This window comes from Colletotrichum aenigma, assembly GCF_013390185.1.
Source record: "Colletotrichum aenigma strain Cg56 chromosome Unknown KSG_Cg56_contig03, whole genome shotgun sequence".
Classification (NCBI taxonomy): domain Eukaryota; kingdom Fungi; phylum Ascomycota; class Sordariomycetes; order Glomerellales; family Glomerellaceae; genus Colletotrichum; species Colletotrichum aenigma.
In genome coordinates, this window is record NW_023500909.1 from 1021514 (window position 1) to 1040767 (window position 19254).

The 19254-nt window shown below is 56.0% G+C and overlaps 9 protein-coding genes across 9 annotated transcripts; 5 read left to right on the forward strand and 4 right to left on the reverse strand.

Annotated features, from left to right (window-relative positions):
• Positions 1–1232: 1232 nt before the first annotated feature.
• CGCA056_v004238 (uncharacterized protein) lies at positions 1233–1646 on the reverse strand (the record flags this gene model as incomplete). Its single annotated transcript, XM_037319493.1, has 1 exon — positions 1233–1646. One exon carries the CDS (start codon positions 1644–1646, stop codon positions 1233–1235), a length of 414 nt encoding a protein of 137 aa, XP_037181300.1.
• Positions 1647–2277: 631 nt separating this feature from the next.
• On the forward strand, positions 2278–2631 carry CGCA056_v004239 (uncharacterized protein; the record flags this gene model as incomplete). The annotated part of the gene is made up of 1 exon (XM_037319494.1): positions 2278–2631. The coding sequence occupies one exon, from the start codon at positions 2278–2280 to the stop codon at positions 2629–2631; it is 354 nt and encodes a 117-aa protein (XP_037181301.1).
• Positions 2632–3351: 720 nt separating this feature from the next.
• Positions 3352–4773, forward strand: ygiC-1 (putative acid--amine ligase YgiC; the record flags this gene model as incomplete). The annotated part of the gene is made up of 1 exon (XM_037319495.1): positions 3352–4773. The coding sequence occupies one exon, from the start codon at positions 3352–3354 to the stop codon at positions 4771–4773; it is 1422 nt and encodes a 473-aa protein (XP_037182177.1).
• Positions 4774–5186: 413 nt separating this feature from the next.
• Positions 5187–6658, forward strand: MCH5-2 (Riboflavin transporter MCH5; the record flags this gene model as incomplete). Its single annotated transcript, XM_037319496.1, has 3 exons — positions 5187–5391; positions 5448–5723; positions 6099–6658. 3 exons carry the CDS (start codon positions 5187–5189, stop codon positions 6656–6658), a joined length of 1041 nt encoding a protein of 346 aa, XP_037182176.1.
• Positions 6659–6869: 211 nt separating this feature from the next.
• On the reverse strand, positions 6870–9419 carry andE-2 (FAD-dependent monooxygenase andE; the record flags this gene model as incomplete). Its single annotated transcript, XM_037319497.1, has 5 exons — positions 6870–7590; positions 7642–8315; positions 8369–8739; positions 8796–9067; positions 9124–9419. The coding sequence occupies 5 exons, from the start codon at positions 9417–9419 to the stop codon at positions 6870–6872; spliced, it is 2334 nt and encodes a 777-aa protein (XP_037182179.1).
• A 1433-nt stretch (positions 9420–10852) lies between these two features.
• On the forward strand, positions 10853–11337 carry snrpd3 (Small nuclear ribonucleoprotein Sm D3; the record flags this gene model as incomplete). The annotated part of the gene is made up of 3 exons (XM_037319498.1): positions 10853–10900; positions 10966–11026; positions 11099–11337. 3 exons carry the CDS (start codon positions 10853–10855, stop codon positions 11335–11337), a joined length of 348 nt encoding a protein of 115 aa, XP_037182178.1.
• A 667-nt stretch (positions 11338–12004) lies between these two features.
• On the reverse strand, positions 12005–13963 carry CGCA056_v004244 (uncharacterized protein; the record flags this gene model as incomplete). The annotated part of the gene is made up of 1 exon (XM_037319499.1): positions 12005–13963. The coding sequence occupies one exon, from the start codon at positions 13961–13963 to the stop codon at positions 12005–12007; it is 1959 nt and encodes a 652-aa protein (XP_037182181.1).
• A 548-nt stretch (positions 13964–14511) lies between these two features.
• ubc7 (Ubiquitin-conjugating enzyme E2-18 kDa) lies at positions 14512–15102 on the forward strand (the record flags this gene model as incomplete). Its single annotated transcript, XM_037319500.1, has 2 exons — positions 14512–14758; positions 14849–15102. The coding sequence occupies 2 exons, from the start codon at positions 14512–14514 to the stop codon at positions 15100–15102; spliced, it is 501 nt and encodes a 166-aa protein (XP_037182180.1).
• Positions 15103–15413: 311 nt separating this feature from the next.
• ucp7 (UBA domain-containing protein 7) lies at positions 15414–18200 on the reverse strand (the record flags this gene model as incomplete). Its single annotated transcript, XM_037319501.1, has 2 exons — positions 15414–15515; positions 15576–18200. The coding sequence occupies 2 exons, from the start codon at positions 18198–18200 to the stop codon at positions 15414–15416; spliced, it is 2727 nt and encodes a 908-aa protein (XP_037182183.1).
• Between the last annotated feature and the right edge of the window lie 1054 nt (positions 18201–19254).

The window sequence follows — 19254 nt, forward strand, 5'->3', positions numbered from 1 at the left end:
AATAAGAGATCAGTAATTAATGCTTCCAATGTTTTGGCGCGTGCCTTAGAGTTATTTTGAGACTCTCTGATGCGACTCTTCGCTAGGTTCATGTCAATTCGAATGAGAAGATGGTGGCGGAGCATCCCACCGGGCGGAACAGCCCCTGAAATTGTCCACCAAGGCATTCAGATCGCTTTCACATAAGGTGTAATCGCGCCAGCTGCGGTCTATTCAGGCACGGCTTCATCCATGATTAACATGAATAAAAAAGACGATGCACGCGCGCCTGAAAATGTGTCCGCAGAATGAGACCCTGATAACCAACTCCTAAACTTGTGCTAGACTAGATTGATGGTCTGGAACTTACCTACAACGCCTTCTGTGTACTGGGGTCAATAGAATAAATCTGGCTATTTCACTCAGATGAGGGCTCGGAATTAGTCCCTCGGGCTTTTCAACGATTCATGGTCGCATAGAGAGAACATGTGACGCCTGATATTTAGGACTTGGGACATGACGGCACGAGTCTTGCTCCATGTGAAAGCTTCTGACAAGTTGCATTACCCTTGTCTTTCATGTTGGCCTCGAAATTTCCGGTGCCGTCGGGGATGACGCGGGAACAAGCCTTTCGCAACTGGATTCTAATCAAAGCGGCAATTTTGTAAGTGCGGACGGAATTGCCCAAAACGCCGGTTTACCCGCGACGGCAACGGCATCACCAAGTTGCGCCGAAGTTGCCAGAAGTACTGAGCTTCATCATCTTGCATCTCACACTCGAAATGAGGACGAGGTTACTCAACCCTTCGTAATGACATTGCCAATCGTATCAGCCTTAGTAGCTCTTCGCTGTCGGTAACCTGACTCAGTGTCACGTTGAAGAAAGTAACTACCCGTGACAGTAACAGGGAGAAGAGGAAAGGCCCTCTGCAGCATCAAGCAATCCAACTTCGAGTTTGTTTTTCATCAACTCCCTTGGATGGCTGATTCACGTGGAGAACCACAGGTAAAAGATTTGTTAAAGATCGTTGATGCTTTGAATTGAGAGAGTCGATGTCCGACCCTATTGCTTTTCTTCGAGTTGTAACTAATCGCGCAACTTTCTTCATGGTCATTCCACCGCAACCTTCTCCCACGTTCTGCATGTGAAATTGTCTTCCTCTGAGTGCCTTCAAGACGCGCTCTCGCTACTCGCGCCTTATCTAAACTCCAACATCTCTCACAACCACCAACTACAGTCGCTCGTGGTTGTCTTAGCCACCAACGATGACACCGCCACCGACAATGACTGTGCCGCCGCGGCCACCGCCACCGGTGCTACGACCACCACCTCCTGTGGTGCCGCAGTCTTGGCGCTTTCCAAATCCACCGCTTTCGATTTCCAGTGGAAGTAGGATATTTTGGCGCTCGACTGGGTCGGAGCTGTCAAAGAGATCTACGTGCATGGGGTCGACGACGGTGCCGAGGGGAATGTTTTTGTCGTCACTGGCGAACATGAAGAATGTGTTTTCAGGTTGTTTGCCATCGCAGTTCTTGAAGTCTACGACTTTGTTGTCTAGGCCGGCGCAGTAGTTCTTGTAGGTCTCGGCGCCCTCAGTCATGCGGGCGAGGAAGAAGGCGGTCGCCATGACTCGCAAGCCAGGCAAAGGAATGTGTTCTCTCGTCATGGTTGCGAGAAGGAAAACAAAAGAGTGTGGTTGGTAAGGACCGTGTTTGATAAACCTTAGAGAATGGATGTTGGTCGTCCAAACAAAGACACCTGCAAGTTATGTCGTGGGCAAAGTCCACATTTATGTTCTTGAAGTCCAATGCACCCTGGGGGCCTTGTGTTCCCGCCGCCTTGCGAGGCCCTCGGGAACGCCTGACTCGATGTGTTAATTCTCTGTCGATCACGCATATTCCTCATGTTAAGCACCAATTAAGCACCTATTAATAAGGTTCTGCAGATACCTCAATTATATTATTCACGCGACTCACGCACGGAACCTTCGGGGGCAGTGTTTAATAGAAGTGCAATTCCACGTTTCTTGGCATTCTAGATCTTGGTCGAAAGAAGCTCACTCTTTACTCTTCCCCATGGGACGAACTTTCGGTCTCTCCTGACATAAATACTTAGACTTAAAGTGACCCGGGCGGAGACCACATTTCTGGGCAACTTCCACGCTCTTTTTCAAACACTTCACTAACCCTCAACCACACTCGCTCCAACTGTCCTTACTGCGCTACAATCCCTTCAATGTGAGTCATCAGCCACCATTCCCACGTGAGCAAGAACCTTGATTGCTAACGTGACGCCAGATGCACTTTTCTTCCTTCATCTCTGCAGCGGCGCTATTCGTCTCGGCTCACGCCGGTGGCTTATGCGCAGACACGACGGTCACGGGAGACGCCATTACAGGATTCCGATTCTCTACTGGCTACTGCCCAGGCGGCTGGCAGTGGTACTCTCGTGACAAAGGCACCACTATTACGCTCAACCCGGATTGCCAGATGCGGCAGGCGTGGCCCAACCCGCAGGCCGTCACGGCCGTGTGCATCCGCAACAAGGCCGGAGAGAACAAGTGCGTCAAGGCCCCGACGGAGGCCGACCAAAACTTCTGTGGAATCCCGACCGATTGGTGCAACAATATTGAGAACATGTGGGGTTGGTAAACTAGAATACATGGGACGATAGATTTTTCTAAATTAAGACCTTCTTTTTCTCCTACTATGCAGTGCCTCGGCTCGCCAAATCTTTCCAAAACCTATGCTTCTCTGACATGTTCCTGGAAGCTTAAAAAAGAAGCTTTGAATATATGAAGTCATCCTTGCTGTAGGGCAGGCCTTCTGTTCTCTGTGCAATGCGCCAAGACCCTAACGGTGTTACCGGCAGGCCTTCAAACTTCTCAGGCTGACCTTTAAACTCAAAATTGAGCGCCCAGAGATCGGCGGGGTCCGAAAACGAACTGCTATTCGCATTCTGCGCGTAGAAAGAGCGGGCGCGGCTCATCGCATGTGTAGGGATGATGCCGGTCGAGTCGGCTGCCACTGTGCGTTTGATCGCCATGTCACTGAGTCGTTGTCTCCTGATAAAGAGCAAAGCCACAAGTCAGGCGACTTCATCCCACTCTGCAACCAACATAAAAAAGTCTTGGCATCATTTAATAGCAGGCGATTCTCATGCTCGGTTACAACGAGTTTGAGAGAGAGTTTGCATTGAATGCAGCGCCACTGGATATCAAAGTCTACTCAGTTACGTCTTGGCATGATCGGTAGTTTTCAGTCCAACTCTCCCCGCCATTCTCTCTTCGAACGAACGTCTTCCCAACCAGCTCACTCACAGGTACACCAACGTCGATCAGCTTAGAATCATCACCATAAACACTACCAACCATGCGCCGTGTACCTGTACAGAAGAGGCCAAACGCCACGCGCCTCGTGCAAAGTCAAGGTCTCGTCTTCGCCGACCTCGTAACGCCAGGCGGAACAGAGCCCTACTGGCCCGATGATCGCTACTACTCCTTCACCTCTGAGGAGGTTGCCTTGTTAGAGGCCGCATCCAAGGATGTCTTTGCAATGTGCTGCGAGGCGGTGGACTATCTCGTGGAGCACAAGGACATTATTACGGACAAGATGGCAGTTCCCGCGTACACGCTCAAACAAATCGTTGACTCGTGGGACCGAGAGCCTGCTTGGGGAAGCATCTACGGTCGTTTCGACGTCTGCTTTGGCGGTCTGGATCACCCTGATCCGAGGCTTCGCGTACCAAAGTTCTATGAATTCAACGCGGATACACCCACATCCCTGATAGAGGCAGCGTCAATTCAGTGGCTTTGGCTAGAACAAACGGGCCACGGCAACGACCAGTTCAATCACATTACCGAGTCACTCATCGAGGGCTGGAAGCGCAATTTGAATCTCGTCGAGGAACAACTGGGCTTCAAACCCACCGTGCACTTTGCCGTGGGAGAAGGCGAGCCAACCTGCGAAGACGCATCAAACACGATGCTTCTCATGGACACGTGTCAGCAAGCAGGATGGCTGACGAAGGCCATCACGGTGGAGGAAATCAGCCTGTCCAAAGTCGACGGCCGCTTCTACGACAAGCAAGGCGAGCACATTGATGTTATTTTCAAGTTGTACCCATGGGAGTACATGGTGGTGCAGAAGTTTGGTGAGGCGTGTTTCAAAGACATGGAAAACATTGGAAAACGCGACGCGACGGGGCAGTACATCGGCGGCACAATCTGGATCGAGGCACCATACAAGCTGGTGTGGAGCAACAAAGCACTCTTTGCTGTTCTTTGGGAGCTCTTCAAGGATGACCCGCGATCCAAGTGGTTGCTTCCTACCTATTTTGACAACGAGGTGCCTGCTACACTAACAAGGTATGCACGAAAGCCGATCTTCTCCCGCGAAGGAGCCGATGTGGTGCTTAAGACCGATGGGGAGGTGCTTCAGGACGCGTCCATGGGATACTACGGATACGAGGGGTACGTGGTGCAGGAGCTGGCGCTGCCTCCTGACTTCAAGGATGAGCAGGTCCAGTCCAATTTTCCTGTCTTGGGGCTTTGGTTTGTCGATGGCGACTGCGTGGGGATGGGTGTCCGCGAAGACAGAACGCCTATTACGACGAATGCCTCGGTGTTCATCCCCCATTCCATCTCGGATGGGCCCGTCAATTATGAGCGACATCCGGTCCCAGATGCAGATGAGATCGAATCGCAACTCCGGGTTGGCACATTTGAAGACGAATTTGGCCAGCACAAAGGAGATGAGCTGATAGATTACATTAAGAAGATCATCAACGTGTAGATTCCGGGTAAGGAAGGAAGTCATTAGATGAGATTAGCGTATAGAGTTGAATGTCCCAGTCAGTCTACTCGTTTACCAAAAGTTTGAATATCACATGTCCCCAATAATCTAGCCAACTTTGAATACACGTCACAGTAGCGATACTTGAGCCACAATACAGGGCCGGAACTCGATCCGACTGTGGGCCACCTCGGGCCGGACCGGCGAGACTCCACCGTCGGCATCCCACATCGTCGCGCCGCCGATCCCCGCACTATCATCTCAGTTTCTCGCCCGCCTTTCTTCCAACACTACTCTCTCAACCCGCACGTCCCCGAGTGCTTGTATCTGGAGGAATCTTCTCTGTTCCGGATTCTCAATTGATCCAATACATCTCTGTGTATTTCAAGGGCTGAAGCCAAGCTCCGTTGGCAATGTCGTCGCCAAGCGCCCAGAGCAACTCCGACCTCGGAACGGTGCGCGAAGCTGCGTCTGACAATTTTGAGCTAGAGAGCGGTCAACAGGCTCCTCCTTCAGATGCTCCAAGTCTACGAAACACCAGGTCAGCAGACATTGAGAACAGGATTTCATCATGGGCATGCGTTCTGGGAGCGTTCATATTCCTGCTGCCATCATATGGTGAGTCTGATTCCTACCACCTTCGAAGACACAGTCTGTTAAATACATCACTTCAGGATTTCCCCAGGCTATCGGCACAGTCCAAGCCTATCTCCAAATCCACCAGCTCTCAGGATACTCGGCCCGCGACATCGGCTGGGTGACGGGCCTCTACACCGCCCTCACACTTTTCCTCGGAATCCAAGCAGGTCCTATAATTGACCGTTATGGGACCGAAGTTCTCGCACCTCTTTCTACGGCTCTTACTCTTCCAACTTTCTTCCTCCTGGCCGAATGCAAGTATTATGGCAGTTCATGCTCTGCCTCGGCATCTACGGCGGTATCGGCGGCGCGTCAGCATCGACGGTCGCCGTGTCCGTCGTAGGCAAGATATTTACGAGACTGCGCGGTCTCGCCATAGGACTAGCACTCACTGGTTCTGCGCTCGGTGGTGTGGTCTTCCCATTTCTTCTGCGAGAGCTGTTCCCCAAATGGGGCTGGGCATGGTCGATGCGGTTTGTGGGCTTCACCATCGCAGGCGTCATGATCCCAGGGACGCTATGCTTCATCCCCTTCGCAAAGCTGTCCCGAACTCACCATCACACGCAACTCGTTGTTCCTTCACAGCCATCTACGGACCCCGCTGTTTCTACCCCGAGACACCGCGCCGCAAGCGCGACCATCAACTTCGCCGCCTTCGGCGCCCCCGCCTTTCTCACTCATCGCAGCGGCCTTCTTCCTTCTCGAATTCGTCATCTTCGGCATTTCAGGCATCTTTCCCACACTGGCAAACTGGGCCGGGTATCCTGCTGACACGGGATATAACATCGTAGCCATCGTCAACAGCTGTGGCTACATCAGCAGGATCGGAGCCGGGTTTCTGGGCGACAAGCTCGGGCACTATAACGTTCTGTTCACAAGCACATGCGTCACCATTGTGTGTGTCGCAGTTACGATACTCCCATTTGGCACGACGCATGTCCAGGCCCTCTACGTGTTTGCGGTTCTATGGGGCTTCAGCTCGGGAGTGTTCTCGTCCCTGATTCCCGCATGCATGGGCAAGACGTGCCAGACCAAAGACTATGGTCGATGTTTTGGAAGTATGAATTTCACTGTCAGCTTTGCTCTCTTGATTACAGTTCCAATCGGAGGTCAGATATTGGAAAGTATTGGCGGCATGGCACTCGCGGGCTTATACGTCGGAGTTCTCTGCATGGCGGGCGGTTGCATCCTTGCTCCTAGATTTCTGTTGGTCCAGTCATGGTTTGACTACAGGGTGAGGATTTGAGTATCTTCACATATGTCTACGAGAGATGCGAAGGTTCTAACAAACGTGGACAGTCTCTAATCTTCAATTCCCATTGTATGATATAAACTACATTCTATGATATGAAGAGACTGTTTAGTCTAAGCCCACGCTACAAACAAAAGAGATAAACCCTATGATGAGAGAACATTAGCGCTTCTATGCGTCTATGCTCATGCTCATGCTGAATTACTTAAGGAAATGTGTCGCCCAAGCTAGAAATGACGTGCTCGCGCCAGTAAAAGAAGCCAGAGAAAGCAGCTCCAGGGCCGAGCAAGATGTTGCTAGCAAGGTTAGCCAGACCCGCGACCAGGGTTTGCTTGTTGGTCAGGTATCCCTGTGTCCTCAAGTCCCAAGTCAGGTACGAGGACAAGGTGATAGAGGCCAATCCGAACAAGGCGCCGCTGCCAGTGAGCAGACCCGCAGCTCCAACTGTGGAAGGGCTCTCGAAGTTGGTGTAGATGGCACCGACGATGTGGGCGACGGCGCAAACTCCTGCGGTAAAGGCGTAGGTGGACTTCAGCGGCGCAACATCCTTCTTCTGGTACATGTCGAGGAACTCCTCTGTGTCTTCCTCCTTGACCTCGACGTCGGGCTTGGGCGGGTTGATGAGGTTCTTGACGGCCTTGATCGCGTTGGGGATCAGCTTGAGGAGAGCTGCGCTGAGCAGAGGGGCCGCGGTGGCGACGACGTTGGCGGCTTGACGAAGTTGCGGGTTCTGAATAGGCAGAGATGCCAGGACCATAGGGATACCGTAGCCTGTGACAACGGCGGGCAGGATTGACTTCGCGATGTTGGTGGGAACATGGCGGCCGGGGATGTTGTTGGCGCCCAGAAGAAGCGTTGCCAAGCTGAACGCAGGCATGACGGCCTTGGGTCCGAGAATGGTGTACGCGGCGACGGCTGTGGCGGGCCTGCAGTCTTTGTTAGTTATATGGATACTCGGCGATGACTAGGATACGTACCAAGAAAGAACGGCGATCTTGTTACCAACGCGGCTACCTTCTACAAACCACATCGTGAGAGCAGAAAGGAGGTTGGCTCGGAGCTGGATAGTCTGCGCTGTATTCTCCGCCGCAGGCGCTGCAAATGAAGCAACGAGGCTGGAGTTGCTCGTTGCACCATTCAGCAAAGCTGGAAGTGCCTGGAATGAACGGACGACGTTGGCGATGTACGCTGGCGACGCTGCTTGGTACAACAACGCACCCAGGACTCCTGCAGACAGAACGAATGGCGCCCAGGTTGCCTTGCTCTCGATAGGCCTGGCAGGGAGCTCGTCGTTGTAAGGGATGAGACGGAGTCTCTTCGGAAGAGGGAGTCTCTTAATGTGGTGGCTGGCTGTGGCGATAGGAGTGATGGTCTTGAGGAAGCTCTCCTCGCCGAGGATAGGCATGAGGACGTTCACGACGATGGTGGAAAGGGGCGATCTGCCGGTCAGGATCATCTGGAGGTTGTGGGCGCTGGAGACCAAGGCCTTGGCTCTCGCGTGGCGCTTCTCGTGGACGTAGGCGAAGGCATTGCTGATGTCCTCCTCAGTTGGGTTCTTGGGATTCTTCTCGAGCATGTCGGTCAGGGCGTTGATGAGGAGGGCTGCAGCTTCGATGGCGCCGTTACCGCCTTGACCGGAGATGGGGTCGATCTTGAACTCGTTAGTCTAGGTCTTGAATGCACAGGGGTTTGAATGCCACCCACCTTGTGGCTTGCGTCGCCGATGGTGATAATCCTCTTGTAATGCCACTTCTCGAACACGTACTCCTCTAGCGGAACCAGGGTCGACATGATGCGGTTCTTGTAGATGGCACCGAAGGTCAAGTCATCGTAGACCTTGTCATCCTTGTGCTCACTCGCCAACTTCTCCTTGTCATCCTCAGAGTATCGAGGAATATCCTTGCCGTAAATGGTCTTGCCAGTGCCCTTGAACAAGAACCAATACGTCCTGTTGCCGGGCGCGTGCACAATCAGATAGCTTCGGCCCCCTTGGTGCACCGTTTGTTGTGTGTACGGCGGCAGGTCTGTGGGGCGTTTGGAGATGCCAAAGATGCACTTTGTGTCGACGGGAACTCCTACAAACGAGTAAGTAAGAGGAAATGTAAGCACTGCAACACTTTAGGTGACGTACTGGACTGCTCATCTTCGGGGAAGTATCCTGGCGTCTCTTCCTTTCCAATGCGCCACATCTCCTCTCTAACAGCGCTGTGAATGCCATCTGCGCCAACAATAATATCTCCCTCATAGACGGATCCGTCGTCGGTGTGAACCTGGACACCACCCTTGACAAGATCAACTCGAGAAACTCTCTTCTTCGTGAGAACCTTCTCCTTGTGTTGCAAGTTGTCATAGAGGACCTGAAGAAGAATCTGTCTATCAATGAAGATAGAGGGGTACCCGAGTCTGGAATGTTGTTAGTGCCGACTATGCTGTGTGCCGTGTTGCCAGATCAAACATACCGGTTTTCCAGGTGGTGAGTGGAGGTACGCGAGTTTTCTGATTTTACCCTGCCATCAGATCCGCGAATACTAGCCTTCAGGTAAAAGTCTCCTGCAATGTCGCGGATAGGCTCGTAGCAGCCGAACTGGTCGAGTATGCGGAAGCCGTTGGACAGCAGTCCGATACTTGCACCGACTTGGGGTGCAATTTGGGGGTAAGCTTCGAGGAGGACGTAGTCAATGTTGAACTTTTCCAGCATGTTCGCCAGAGACAGTCCAGAGACACTGCCTCCAGCGATAATGACCTTGAAGCCCATATTGAATTTCTGAAGTGATAATCGCTATGCAAAATAAGATGAAAATGGAATGGTATAATGTCAGGTGGTTGTTGATTTCTAGAATACTGATGTCTACCAATTCAAAAGCGAACAACTTCAGACGACCTTCTCTTTTAATACAATTCCCATCTCAACAGCGGCAGATCCCCTATGTTTGGAATCGGCTGGCGTGGGCTGTCCGTCCGTACGGTGGAATCGGGTCCTAAATGACACCCGAGCCGAAGCCTGGTCCCATGTACCGGCAGGCGCCAGCATATGAGACGGTGCGGCATCCACTTTCGTCAAACAAAACAGACAAACAGCTGAATCCTACTGGACTTGCTGTGTTCGTCGGGAGTTGCTCCAGCTGAGGCCCGGTGACAGGGGGCTCGGTAGTATGAGGATTCCCATCCTGGAAATCGGACCCGAGATCGAGCCCACAGAAAATCCCGAAGCTAGGCCTGCGCCGTGGCCCCTTATTCGACCGTGTTTTTGGTGTGTGGCTTGGGCGTAGCACGGCGGGCTGGACTGCCGACCGCCGACCGTTCCCTTGGATTTTGACACGCCAATGTCTGCCGATCACGGATTTTGATGTGGCTTTGTTCGTCCGGTCGGTTGGTGTTCCCCGCGTATTCAGAGGGAACCGCTGCAAACTTTGGCATGATTCATTATCAGATGGCCGTTTCGATACGCTGCTCATGATATCCTACGGGCCGCATTACCGCTGAGTCATCTTATTTGACTGCACGCTTGGGCAACTATCGCCGCGTTCTTCCTTTATGACGTTGATTGGTTGAGTGGTTCGAATTCGGAAACTGTGCTCTCCGGTAAATGCTGCCCACCGAGCTGTTACCTTGATCAACGGAGTCCATAGTCAGCGAGATTGCAAGACGCGTCAGCGATACACTTTGAACCTCGACATCTCGGGCATCAATTTTTCCCGGATAGTCCTGCATCTATGTAAGAACTAAGAACACGCCGTGCTGGCTTTGCTGTGGGTGTCGACATGTTGACAAGCTGACGTGGGCAGTGGTCAGATGTGTCTTTCATGTCCAATGGTTGTTTTAAGAGTATCAAGAACCGATCAAGAACTATGATTTACTACATATCAGAATGTAAAGCAAGATATTGCCAGTTTTGGTTGTTGCTTGTCGCTCGTCACGTTGGTTGCAGCTCAAAGGGTGCCGGCCATTTGACCCCACACCGAAACCCCCCCGCTCTGCAACGCACCCTCCAGGTCGCACACCTCGGTGAGCGAAGGTGAGGCCAAATCGCCGGCACGGAAAAACCAAAGGGCCAGCTATCCCCCAAACCGCGGGCCTCACATTTTATCCTTCCACCACCAAACACCCGCGCGATCGCGACAAGCTGCCTAGCCGACCTCCCAATCCACCAACCCCCACAACAGCTTCCCCCCTCTCCCGACCGCAACAATGACTTCCACAATCGGCATCCCCATCAAGCTCCTCAACGAGGCTCAGGTATATTCAATCCCAATCCTTCACAGAAAGAGTGAACAGCACAGCTAACCCAGCGCGCGGAACAGGGCCACATCGTCACCCTCGAAATCACCTCGGGCCAAACCTACCGCGGCAAGCTTCTCGAAGGTACACACTTTCCCCGTCTCCCCATTCGGCTTATGCACAGAACCCGATTGCTAACATTCTACCGTACTCCAGCCGAGGACAACATGAACGTCCAGCTTAAGGACATCACCGTCACCGCCCGCGACGGCCGCGTCTCTCACCTCGACCAAGTCTACATCCGCGGCTCCCACGTCCGCTTCTTCATCGTCCCCGACATGCTTCGCAACGCACCCATGTTCCGCTCCCGCAACGTCCGCGGCCGCGGTGTCGGCATGGCCCGTGGTCGCGCGACCGTCAGCAGGGCCCGCGCCAGTGGTCGTGGAGGCAGGTAAACAGGAGACATCCGGGTTTGACGGACTATCTGGTGGCCATTCTGCAGGATTCTGGCGGCAGGCATGACGAGTGATCCAGCAACGATCTGGCATTGCCGATGGCGCTACTACTCAATACATATGACAAAAAAAAAAAAAAAACGCGTGCCGAACCACGCTTGATTCGACAAGAGGCAGGGCAAACCAAGGCGAGGCAGTCTGAGCAAAGGAAAAGCGGGCGGAACTCCAACACACCGATCTCGAAGAGAAAAAAGTTCACGGCGTTTTACGGTTTCTGGGTTCTGAATAAGGGGTTACGCAAGAGTGATTATATAGGGGATGACGTCAGGAGAAGTAACGATACCATTCAACCATATGCTTTCTAGAAGAGGGATACAGCGGTTTGCTAGGGTAGGCCTCACTCTCTTGAGCCGTTGTCAAAACTCCAAGCTACAAAATCCGCTGACGGACCAGCTAAGATGAGAGAGTCAATGCCGGAATATCAATGCCAAAAAGAGGTGCCACTCTTGCCCATTCTCCAAAAGAGGCACAAAACCATCCGTATTGGAGCATAGTCGTGTCATGAAATCTGAAAGAGCTTTTGTCATGTTTTGTCTATGGTGACTTTTGTGTTTTATACATTATACAGATGATGGTACAACGTGATCGCAAAACCAAGAGCTCCTCCTTACTCGAGACGCTTCAGCGCGTCCTCGGCCTTCTCCACCAGCTCCTTGGCCTTGCGCAGCTCCTCCTCGCCCTCAATCGGCGTGTCCCTCGGCGTGTCCAGCGATTCGACAACGCTCTGCTCGACCGCCCTGACCGCCTTGCGTCCCTCCTCGCGCACCTCGCCCTCCCAGTACGTCCGCGCCGTCTCCCACTTCTTCTGCAGGTTGCGCAGGCTCCACATGATGCCGAGCGCCGCCACGGCGCCCGCCTCGTAGATCGACCCCGCGTACTGCGAGACGTAGAGCAGGCCCGCGAGCGCGCCGGTTAGGGCCGAGGTGCTCGACGCCTGCAGCACGAGCTTCTGCGCGAGGGCCTGCAGCGCGGGGACGGTTTCCTCGTGGAGGTAGCGGCGGGTGAAGGAGATGTGCGTGGGCCACTTTGGCGTGCGGCTGGTGATTTTCGTGATCGTCTTGGTTTCCGGCTGCGGCTGCAGTTCGGATGTTGGTTGGGTGTAGGTGGGCGCCTCGAGGGCGGGCACGACGCCAGACTCGGCGATGCGGCCGGCGAGGAAGACGAGCTCGCGCTCAGCGCCAGGGAGGAACCGCTGGTTGAGCATGTCCGAGGTGAGGACGCCAACGTCGTCTACGCGCCAGAAGAGCTTCCACCAGCCCAGCTTGCGCCATCTTGTGCCTGCGAACGCGAGGTCGAGCTGTTGCTGTAGCTCCTCGTGCGCGAATTGTGACCACTCCGCCAGCCGCTCGTTCATAACTGCCAACTTGGGCGAAGCAACCTCTGCTGATAGCCGTCCAGACGTAAGGCGCGCCTGCTCGGCCTCAATCTCCGCGAGAGCGTTGCGCAGTAGAGAGGCGATGTGCGTCTTCACGACCGGCTTCGTGGCCCCTGCCGGGTTGTTCTCCACCCCAGCCTTCAGCCACTCGACAATGGCGGGCACATTGCTCTTGTACCACGCCCGCTCATACTCCATCGCATTACCAATGTTCTCTCGGATGCGATCAAGACCCTTGCTGCCAACACTCACGTCAATGGGCTGGAATGCAAGCTGCTCGCCTTCCTCAACAGGGTACTTTGGTAAGTTGACCGCCGCGAGAACGGAATCACGGTACTCCGCCAACGGCAACGCCGCCACCGCCGCAGCGCCCATGATCCCCTCCGACACGACAATAGCCTTGTGCACCGGGGTAGTCACAGGGGTGTATCGCCCCGAGCTCGACTGGATATCAACAGTCGGCACCAAAACAGCCTGCTCCACATCCATCACCGCCGCCGCCTGCCCAGCCGTCGCCGCCGACGCAGAAAGAGGATTCACCTCCATCAGCAGCAGCTCCACCCCGCACCCATTCAACGCAGGCGACGACACATCCAGCTCGTGCAGCAGATTTGTCTTAGATATCGTCAGCGTAGTGCCTTTCCCCTCGTCGCCCTTGGCCTCGCCGACCCGCACAACAAGCGGCTGCGTCGTGTCATGGCCCTTCACGGCCCTCTCCCACTCCGCCTCGTCGCCCAGCGGGTCCGCAAGCAGCACCCTCAAGAGCTCCCTCGCCGTCTTTCCGGGTTCGCGTGCGCCGTCCGCCAGGGCGAGGATCGCGACGCGCACGTTCTCGTGCCCGGGTTCCTGGCGCAGGCCCTGCAGTGCTACTTGCAGACGGGACAAGTTGACGTGGTTGACGGCGTGCTTCTGCAGCTCGAGCAGGACGTCGATCAGCTCCGACCGCGCATTTTGAGCGGCGGCGCCGCTGCTGCTTGCCGAGGAGTGAATCGCGTGCGTGGAGGATTGGAAGTACCGGCGCTGCTTCGAGGGTCCCCGTCGAGTATTGCTGGCGGTGCGTCGTAAAGGTGTCGGAGGAGCTGTGGAGAGCGAGCAGAACAGGCATACTGCGGGCGTCGAGGGTTGCTGCTTGCCTGCGGCAAGGGAAGCCGCACGGCCGGCGATTGGCCTCAGTGACACTCGTGGTGGCATTTCGTGGGAGGCATAGGGTAAAGTTGTGCGAATGTGTCTTTACCCTGCCTGTGTGGTGCAACTTTTCCCGCAGAAAAGAGGTTGCGTTGGGAGGTTGCTGCCGGGATAAACGGGTGAGGTCGGCCCAGGGCAGAAAAAGGTGCAGCAGTCGGGTTGTGGTGGACAAAGCTCCAAAAATGCTTCGCAGCAGCGGCTGCCGACCCAAGCTCCGATTTGCACGCGCATCACCGGGTGGCAAAACCTCGGGGAATTACGTGCCTACTGCTGCTAGCACCGAACCTGGAGCCACGGGGGGCCCACCCCCGCCAACCTCCCAGCTGCCGACGCACCGACAATCGCTCACTCCATGACAACAGCACCCATCCCGACGATTGTGTAAGTCGAACGGTGTCTTCAAACCCAACAAAAAGGCCCGGCACAATCTTCACCCAAACACACACCCCTACACGACCGGACCCCTTCCTCAACGGCTCTCTCTCTCCCTTCATTCCTCGCTGCGACGCCACACCGCATACCTCTACCCCTCCCCCTGCTCATCCGCGGACACAATGGCCCAATCCACCGCCCACCGCCGCCTCCTCCAGGAATACCGCGCCCTGACGAACAACCCGCCGGAGGGCATCACCGCCGGCCCCGTCTCCGAGGACGACCTCCTCCAGTGGGAGGCCCTGATCCAGGGTCCCGAGGGCACCCCCTTCGAGGGCGGCGTCTTCCCCGCCGAGCTCAAGTTCCCCAAGGACTACCCCCTCGCCCCGCCGACCATGAAGTTCCTCGTCGACATGTGGCACCCCAACAGTGAGTCGCATCATATCCTTGTCTGCTTCCTCGTCCTTCTTCTTCCGGACCACAACGCACATCGATGAATGGCAGCTAACCCCGCAAAAGTCTACCCCAGCGGCCTCGTCTGCATCTCCATCCTCCACCCGCCCGGCGACGACCCGAACCACTACGAGCACGCCTCCGAGCGCTGGTCCCCCATCCAGTCCGTTGAGAAGATCCTCATCTCCGTCATGAGCATGCTTGCTGAGCCCAACGACGAGAGCCCCGCCAACGTCGAGGCCGCCAAGATGTGGCGCGAGCGCCGCGGCGAGTACGAGCAAAAGGTCCGCGACGGGGTCAGGCGCTCTCTGGGGTTGTAAAACCGATCTGTATCTATGACGGGGGCAACTCAAGACTACGAATGAATCCGCGGAGGGGAGAGAAGCTGCTCGGCCGGGAAGAGCGGGGTTAATTCGGTCACAGACGGCGTAGACATCTGGTAGAGGGGAGCTAGTACTACTTTGCATAGCACGGCGTTTGGGGAAATCGAAGTGTTCGCTTTGTTCACTTCTATATTTCATGCTTAATTACGGCAGAGAGAAGGAGTCCATGCGCTCCTTTGCCGTGAGCAAATGTCGCGCTAAAGATGACAGCTATGTGATGATGATAATAATCATGAAGATGCTCCACGTTACAGTCCGTTCTCGGACTTGAACTTGTCCCAGCTCTCGTTCAGGGTCGCAAACACCGTCGCGGCGATGAGCCTGACCTCCGTGCTGGAGTCTTGGGGGAGCTGCGCACATGCAATTAGTACATCAACCCCTCAACAAGCTAGAAACAGAATACGACATACCTTGTCGGGATGGCACTTGGCAATGGCCTTCATGTAGTTGATCTTGACCTTGTTCGCCATGACGAGCTCGTGCAATCCCACCTTCTTCCATCCACTGCCCTCCCAGAGCACCTGGTCCAAGCTGCCGATGAGGGCGCGCAGGTTATCCCTCTTGCCGTCCCTCCACGCCGCAATCTTAGCATCGACCTTCTCCGACAGCGCAAACTTCTCGTCGTCCTCTGCAGCGGCCGCCTGGTTTTGCTTACGCAACCGGTCAACCGCCTCAGAGCTCTTGGCCGGGGTAGCCGCCGGACGGGGCCGCGCAGGAGCAGCTGCAGGCCTGGGCTTCGGTTTCGGCTTCGGCGCGAGGGCGTTCTGGCAGCGTTGGCGACCGGAGATGGCCGTGGCGCCGCCGACGCCGTTCTTGACGCAGGTCGACCACACCGCGTGGGCGTCGCCCCAGCGCTCCATCTGCTCGAGGGCCTCGGCCTTGCGGCTGAGCGCCTTGCCGTAGAGGTCGCGCATGTCGCGCTTCTCGCCGCCGCCGTTGTCACCCACGACGGACACCTGTTCGCCCTGGCCGCCGCCGGGTCCGATGATCTTGAGCGCAGAGTCAGCGTCTTCGACGGCTTGTTTCGGCTCGCCCGTCTTGAGAGCCGTCAAGGCACGGTTGGTGAGGATGACGATCGCCAAGGGGTGGGATGCTGGTACAGCAGACAAGGACGACGAGTATGAGGAATGAGCAGCGGCATAGTCACCACGCTTGAAGTGAGCTGTTCCATCGAGGCGGTGTTTCGTGGATTGCTGTATGGCTGCTGGGGTAATGGGAGGGATCTGGCGCGCAGGCCGGGGAGCTGGCTTGGGCGAAGGGGGACGTCTGGGTGCCTGAGCAGGCTGCGAGGGTTGCACGGGGCGCTGCTGCTGTGGCTTCGGCTGCGACTGAACGGGTCTTGATGCAGGGGCTTGGGAGTTGAACAGCAGATCCGGCTCCTCCTGCTTTGGCGGTGCTTCTTCAGGCTGAGGAGTGGCCTTCTTCCTCCTATGAGGACTAACATATGACGACGCACTGTCATCTGCCATGGCCAGCTTGCTTGCGCGCGTTCTCGAATCGGGCACCGCCGGACCAGCCTGCTGCTGCCACTTCGGAACTGGAGTACCTCTGCCGCTCGACGGTGCCGAGGCTGCGGGGGAAACGTCCTTTGGAGAAGCAGTTCGGTGAGGGGGCTCCGGTCTCGATGACTGCGACGACTGGCCAGCTTTCCTGGGTGGACGGCCACCGGACTCCAACATCATAGCCTCGTCCGTAGCTTCCACGCGTCGCTTCTCGGGAGCCTGAGTACGGTCTTGCTGCGCGGAGCGCATCCACTTGGGCTGGTTCGGGTCGCCTCCCTCCTGGTTGAACTCCGCGACAGCCTGCTGCATTTGTTTCTTTCCGGTCTTCCAGAGGGAGTTGGCAGTCTTGAACAGACTGCTGCCCACAGCAGCGGCAGTCTTGGAGAAGTCTGGTTCACCGCTGGCTGGCGACCGTGTGTCGGCTCTCCGCTGACTCTCATGTCTCCCATCTTCCCGTCCTCTTCTCGACGCTGCCGCGTGGTCCTTGCCTTGGGCCTTAGCCTTGGCCTGACGATGGGCATCGTCCAGAAGCCAGTTGGCCGCCGCCTGCACATTCAACCCCGCACCACTCTCCGTCAGACCCCGCCTCGCGTTCTCAGAGGTGAAGCCGTAGTCCACAAGCTGGGCAACAGCCTTATCAAACTCGGCCATCTCGCCGCGCGGGGCGGGCTGCTCATCGTCGGAGCTGGAATCAGACGCCTCAATAGGCTTTCCGGGTTCGGGCCGCCTGGGCTCGGGAGGCGGTGGCTGCTTGCGACGGACCTCCTCCACAGGTCGGCCCAGGTCACCGAGGAAATCGTCGTCGTCGGCAGGTTGGGGCGGAGCGGGCGAGGAAGCCTTGGGCTTTAGCTGGTTCAATCCGAACGGGTCATCGTCGTCTCCAAAGCCACCATTGTTGGCAGGGGCAGCAGGCTTGTTCCAGGCGCTCGGATTGCTGAGATCCAACGCAGGCGTTTGCGCCAGTGCGGGCGAGGGACTCTTTTGAGGCGGCGGTGGGTAGTGACTGGCATTGTCAACCTTCGTATCCGCGTTGAACGCCGCAAAGAGGTCGTCGTCGTCGCTGGCCTTCTTGCCGGTAGACGATCCAGGGGACAGGATGCCCGGTGACGTAGTCCGTGACACGGAGCCCGAGCCGAGAGTGTCCAGGAATCCTCCTCCGAACTGCGCCTGCGCCTGCTTCCTTCGCTCCTCCTCCTTCTTTCTCTTCTCGGCCTCGAGTCGCTGCTGCTGCTCGCGCAAGCTCAGGTTCGCGGTCGACTTTGGCGGGCCGCCGGCGAAGTTCATCAGGTTGCTGAAGCTGTCGCCCGCCGGCTTCGCGGCCGGGGGTTGAGCTGCGGCGGGGACAGCTCCAGAACCTTGGGCGGACAGTGGCGTGTTGCGGCCGGAGGGGAACGGGGATGGCGTCGAGGCCGTCGTCTGTCGCATGGGCATGGAGCCAAAGTAGTTGGCGCCTGAGGGGTTCATCGGCGGCGCCTTGTTGCCAGGCTTGCTGGCCGACGACGACGACCAGTCCAATCCCGATAGATCATCCATCTTGACGTGCTGGGAGTGTGCGAGGTGCAATCGTTCATGTCATCAATTTCGTGAGGTCGTGAGGGCGTCAAGGAGGGCTCAATGCATCGTTTTCGGATTGTTTCTAGACTTCGATTGTCTCGCCCTTGTCCCCTGGATCGGACCTGGCTGATTGCGGTGTCGTGTGGACGTAGGTGGCATGTGGCACTGTGGCTGAAGCTTGGGGGGTCTGTGGCTATGCAGAGGCTTGAGCATCGGCCTGAGATGGCGCAACATTTCTCAGGCACCAATCTTTCTCTCAGCGTTACCACTATCGGTGTTAAGACTCGATGCTGCCTTTCGCACGGCCCATGAGATTTTACGGCTGGCGCCGAAAGTAAAAAAAGGGGTAAACAATTTCGTCCGTGTGGGATCATCGCTGCTGTCACATCTCGATTCCCAAATTGCCTCGCTCATCCCGAGCACCTGTCTGGAGAATCTCTCGCGAGTCGCGGGGAAAACCCTTCGCACTGAACGACGTCGTCAGCCCCATCGCATGAAAGCATTATCCGCCCTCCGAACCACAGCCACTCCCAACACGGCGCACCGGGTCGTTTCTGTTTAGTGGTGTTTGTATTCCAGAAGGCGCAGTCGACTTCGCCATGGAGATCACACAATGCATGTCTGAGCTACGATGATCCCATGGAGTGGTGGCTCCGGGCACTAGCCACTTCACGCCAGGCTGGTGCTCCTGAGACTGGCGGCGGTCAGAAGGGGTGATGATGCAGCTCAATCACTTCGAAACCCCGGGCCTTCAGGCTATTGCTGCCGTAAGACTGAATTGCGGCACAATCGGCCGAAAAGTGCCGCGCAGATCTGGGTCTCTGTCGAGAAGCAATTCCTCCGCAAATGCCAAAGGCCACTTCCCTACAGTCGTCAAATCTCCTGAACAGACCTTGCCGATGAAGATAACCAAAAGTCATCTCGAATGCCAAGGGCATCGTGCACACCCACTGGTGGGCACGACAATGGGCGGATGTTGCTTGCCGGGTGGGAAGCCGGCCGGACTGTCATTCAAATGACGCGGGTCGGACTG